This window comes from Penaeus vannamei, chromosome 1, assembly GCF_042767895.1.
Source record: "Penaeus vannamei isolate JL-2024 chromosome 1, ASM4276789v1, whole genome shotgun sequence".
NCBI classification, from domain to species: Eukaryota; Metazoa; Arthropoda; class Malacostraca; order Decapoda; family Penaeidae; genus Penaeus; species Penaeus vannamei.
Window position 1 is genome coordinate 5,169,787 of NC_091549.1, and position 5,000 is coordinate 5,174,786.

Sequence of the window (5,000 nt, forward strand, 5' to 3'; positions counted from 1 at the left end):
AGGACAGAGGGATTGACATAAGAAAGATTTTTGCAGTTACAACGGATGGTACCCCTGCTATGGTAGGAAAAAACAAGGGTTTTACTAAGATGATTGGGGATAGAATTGGGCACCCCGTTCTGAAATTGCACTGTATACTTCATCAAGAAAATTTATGTGCCAAGATCCCGAGCAGCGATCTCAACAAGGTGATGCCAACTGTTACAAAACTCTCTTCTCTTACACACAGACAGTTTCAAGCTTTCCTTGAAGAGGTGGATAGTGCTTACAAAGAGATACCCTTACACAGCAGTGTTAGATGGCTAAGCTATTGGAAGATATTGGAGAGATTTGTGGAATGCTTTGATGAAATCAAGATTTCCCTATCAGAAAAAAAAACTATCCTGAGCTGGAGGACAGATTGCATTGTGAAACTTGTTTTTCTCTCAGGCATCACCAAACATCTAAATGACTTCAGCCTTCTCTTGCAAAGTGCAGGAAAAACAGTGATGGATTTGTACGATATTTGGAAGGCATTTGTTGCAAAACTTGGAATTAACTCAGCAGACATCAAAACTGGTTATTTCCGTTACTCCAAAGACTTAAAGAACTTGTCTTCAATTCATCCTGTCAACACTGCTGATCTTCAGGTATACATACAACAATTAAAGTCGGAATTCTCGATCAGATTTCAAGATTTCCAACACATGAGTCCAGTGTTTTCATTTTTTCATCAGACCAGACACCTTCAAATACAGTGAGTTGAAAGTACCTCTCTTTGAGTGGATGGAAACTGAGGATTTGGAAATGCAGTTAATTGACTTCCAGACCTCATCATTGTGGTCAGCTAAATTTAAAGATCTTTGAGAAATACTGGAAACTTGTACGAATGATCATGCAGCCTCCATTTTAAGCTCCTGGACATCACTGCCTGATGAATTCAACTGCAAGAAAAAAAGTAGCTTTTGCACTGCTATCATCATCTGGGTCCTTATATCAATGTGAGCAGATATTTTCACACATGAAGCATATCCTCAACCCGCATCGCAGTAGGCAACAGTGGATCATTCTGAGGGTTGTGTGAAGCTCAAGGTGTCCAGATATTCATCCGAAATTTAAAATTTGGCCAAAGGAAAGCAAGGACAAGGATCACATTGTTATGGTGAGTATGGATTTAAAATATAAAATATTTTTAGTGACAAAGAATACTACATGCTGCAAAAATGCTACATTCATGTTCTGCACTTGCGGGAAAATCCATTTCATTTCGATTACAATGATCGCTACATACTATATAATTATGGTTCTAATTTTCACAAGTTATGGCCGCTATTTAATGGTGAAAAAATCACACCTGGCACGCAAAGTAGTAAAAAAAAAAATGGTATTAACTATCAACTGGAACACTTTGTTCAAAAGGTTGCCGACTCCGGATTTGTAACATAGCCCAAAGTTTTTTTTTTTTTTTTTTTTTTTTTTTTTTGCAGTCTTTCCCAGAATGAAGATCGCAAAATGAAATCATCATTAATTACTATTTGAGCTAAAACTAAACACACAAATTCAAGCTAATAAGTACCTAGATTTTCTTATATCAACTAGACATCGAGAGAGAGAGAGAGAGAGAGAGAGAGAGAGAGAGAGAGAGAGAGAGAGAGAGAGAGAGAGAGAGAGAGAGAGAGAGAGAGAGAGAGAGAGAGCGAGAGCGAGCTATACAGCTTTTTGACATTGTTATGTATTTATTGAGAGAAGAAAAAAAGGAAATCGACAGCGAGAGAGAGAGAGAGAGAGAGAGAGAGAGAGAGAGAGAGAGAGAGAGAGAGAGAGAGAGAGAGAGAGAGAGAGAGAGAGAGAGAGAGAGAGACAGAGAGAGAGAGTCATATACACTGTCTGCGTACAAGTTTATTGTTTCATTTGTCGCTGTATTTCTTGTATTTCGACCCCAACGTTTTAGTCTACACCCAATGATACAATCTCATTTATCAACCACTTTTTCTGTTGTAGTTTTCCCTGTGAAATACACGAAATACACGGTGTCTGCAATGTATATATCCGATGTGTAATTGATACTGGAACTGGAAATTATATCGATTGGTGAGAATTTTATTTCCTTTGCAATCTGTATCGATTTGATCCCCCCAATCCCCCCCCCCTCCCCCCAGTTCACCGGTTGTCAGGGATTTGGAAGTTGGACAATATTGAGATAAATAGTGTTTGTTCTTACTGATTGTGTCTTCTCTTTCTTTTATTTTATTTTTTTTATTTATTTATTATTATTTATTATTATTATTTTTATTTTTTTGTTCTCTTCGTTCTCCGCCTTTTCCTCGTTGTTCTCCTTCTCCTTCTCCTCCTCATTCTTCTACTTCTATTTTGTCTTCTTTTCCTTCTCCTCTTCCTCCACCTTCTTTTCTTCTCCACTTCCTCATCCTCTTTCTTTTTCTTTTCATCTCTTCTCCTTTCTCCTCCTTCTCCTACTCCTCCTCTTCCTTCGTCTTTTTCTTCTTCTCCTTCTCTTTCCCTTTTTCCTCCTCCTTCTCCTTCTTCTTCGTTATCCCGTCTGCATTCGTAAAGAAAGGAAGAAAAGTAAGGAAAGAAAAATAAATGTGTTGGTAATTTGACAAAGTTTAAATGGAAACAACTTACTCACACCTGTGTAGTTTTGGGGATACTTATTTGTGCTTGTGTGCGCTGTTTGTGTGTTTGTATAATTGTGTGTGTGTGTGTGTTTCTGAGTTTGAATAAATGTATAAGTGCGGGTTTGTGTGTTTGTATAAATGGTGAGTGTGTATTTCTGTTCTTGTATAAATGTATATGTGTGTTTGTGTGTTTGTATAAATGTGTGTGTTTCTGAGTTTGTATAAATGTATATGTGCGTGTTTGTGTGTTTGTATAAATGTGTGTGTGTGTTTGTATTAATGTGTTTGTGTGTTTGTATAAATGTGTGTGTGTGTGTGTTTCTGAGTTTGTATAAATGTATCTGTGTGTATTTCTGAGTTTGTATAAATGTATATGTGCGCGTTTGTGTGTTTGTTTAATTGTACGTGTTTGTGTGTTTGTATAAATGTGTTTGTGTGTTTGTATAAATGTGTGTGTGTATTTCTGAGTTTGTATAAATGTATAAGTGCGGGTTTGTGTGTTTGTATAAATGTGTTTGTGTGTTTGTATAAATGTGTTTGTGTGTTTGTATTAATGTATGTGTGTATTTATGAGTTTGTATAAATGTATATGTGCGCGTTTGTGTGTTTGTTTAAATATATGTGTTTGCGTGTTTGTACAAATGTGTTCTGAGTGTCAGTATAAAATGTATTAATGTGCGTGTATTGTGCATTTCGTATAAATGTATATGTGCGCGTTTGTGTGTTTGTTTAAATATATGTGTTTGCGTGTTTGTACAAATGTATGTGTTTGCATAAATGTATGTGTTTGTGTGTTTGTATAAATGGTGAGTGTATTTCTGAGTTTGTATAAATATATAAGTGCGGGTTTGTGTGTTTGTTTAAATGTGTTTGTGTGTTTGTATAAATTTATATGTGCGCGTTTGTGTGTTTGTTTAAATGTATATGTTTGTATAAATGTACATGTTTGCGTGATTGTATTAATGTGTGTTTGTATAAATGTATGTCTGTGATTGTGAATTTGTATAAATACGTGTGTATCTGTGTGTTTGTATAAATGTATGTGTTTATGTGTTTATAAGTGTGTGTGTGTGTTCGTAGGCGTAGGCTCACGTGTTTATTTATGTGCATATATATAATGAATGGATATATAGTTGGATATATATATAAATAGACAGATAGATAGATTAGATGGATGGATAGATAGAGATAGATATATAGGTAGATAGATAGATATATGGAAGGATAGATGTAAGGATGAATGGATAGATAGGTAGATCGACAGCCAAGCAAGTAGGTAGGCAAGTAGATGTACACATGTGTATCTTATTATGCGTGTTTACACAAACAGTTCATGTGCACATGGTTATGCATATGTACACAAATATTATATATAATGCTTACAAAAATATATACATGCACATCAACCTTATTGCTAGGCGTAATAAAGCTGGGAGCCAAATATTTCGGAGTGAGAAAGAGAAATAAAAGTATGAAATGGAAATGTTTCACAAATGGAAAAGTTTCTGGATTGTGGGTGCTGTCCGGTCACGAGTGGCCAGTAGGCGTTTATCGCGGGTGAGTCATGGACACTTGTGACTTACCTCCATGTCTATTCTGACGTTTCGTTGTATTTGCCAAAAGTGCAAAATTCCGCTGAGAAGAAAATGGAGAGAGAGAGAAAGAGGACATTTCTGTGGGAGAAATTTAATATCATCGCTTAAAATCTTAAGATCCCTATTGCATAAAAAAGGATAGGTAGTATCCGCACAGATACGAAAGGACGACATGAACAGAAAGCCACAAAGGAATACATGCACATATTTATCTCTCTCACGTGACTAATGACTAAAAGAGATACAGGAGTCGCAGATTGTCCTTACTCTCATTGAGTGTCCCGACCATGGCTGGGTCAGGTGTGCGTATTCCGGTGGGAGTGTTATTCTTATTTTCCATCGTTCTTCCGTGTCTAGGAAGATCCCACAATGTCACGCGGCCTAACATTGTTATCATGCTTATGGATGATGTGAGTATTTTTAGTTTTTCTATCAGTATGCGGGTGTAATTAAGGTTAAACGAATCAGAGCAACAAGTTTTACGGAAGTGGGCCCTGTAGGGAGCGTTAAGGCCATGCTCTGATTGATCACAGAAAACGGAAATTTAGGGTAGACTATCTCCTTTTTTCGTTTTTGTTGTTGATGTTAGGATTTTTAATTTGATTTTCGGTTGCAGTTGTTTTTGTTCCCATTTGGTCCCAATATGAAGAATTGGATGAGGAGACAAGGGCAACTAATGCAGTCTCTCGATCTCTCATGCTGTCAGTCCTTAATTTGTTCAGGGACTAACTTTCCCTTCCTCCTTCCTGCATCTTCTGACCACCTCCTCCTCCTCTCCGTCGTCGTCGTC

At 36.9% G+C, this 5,000-nt stretch overlaps 2 protein-coding genes across 2 annotated transcripts in view; both read left to right on the plus strand.

The window, feature by feature from the left end:
* Window positions 1-846, plus strand: part of LOC138862709 (general transcription factor II-I repeat domain-containing protein 2A-like) — a 1,533-nt gene extending 687 nt beyond the window's left edge. The window contains exons 2-3 of the mRNA XM_070125575.1: window positions 1-629; window positions 697-846. The exon at window positions 1-629 is cut by the window's left edge and continues 474 nt beyond it. Coding sequence (XP_069981676.1) covers window positions 1-629; window positions 697-846 — 779 coding nt within the window. The remainder of the gene's footprint in view (window positions 630-696) is intronic.
* Window positions 847-4,462: 3,616 nt separating this feature from the next.
* LOC113810897 (N-acetylgalactosamine-6-sulfatase) overlaps window positions 4,463-5,000 on the plus strand; it is a 23,600-nt gene continuing 23,062 nt past the window's right edge. The window contains exon 1 of the mRNA XM_070125667.1: window positions 4,463-4,620. Coding sequence (XP_069981768.1) covers window positions 4,498-4,620 — 123 coding nt within the window. The 5' untranslated portion in view covers window positions 4,463-4,497. The remainder of the gene's footprint in view (window positions 4,621-5,000) is intronic.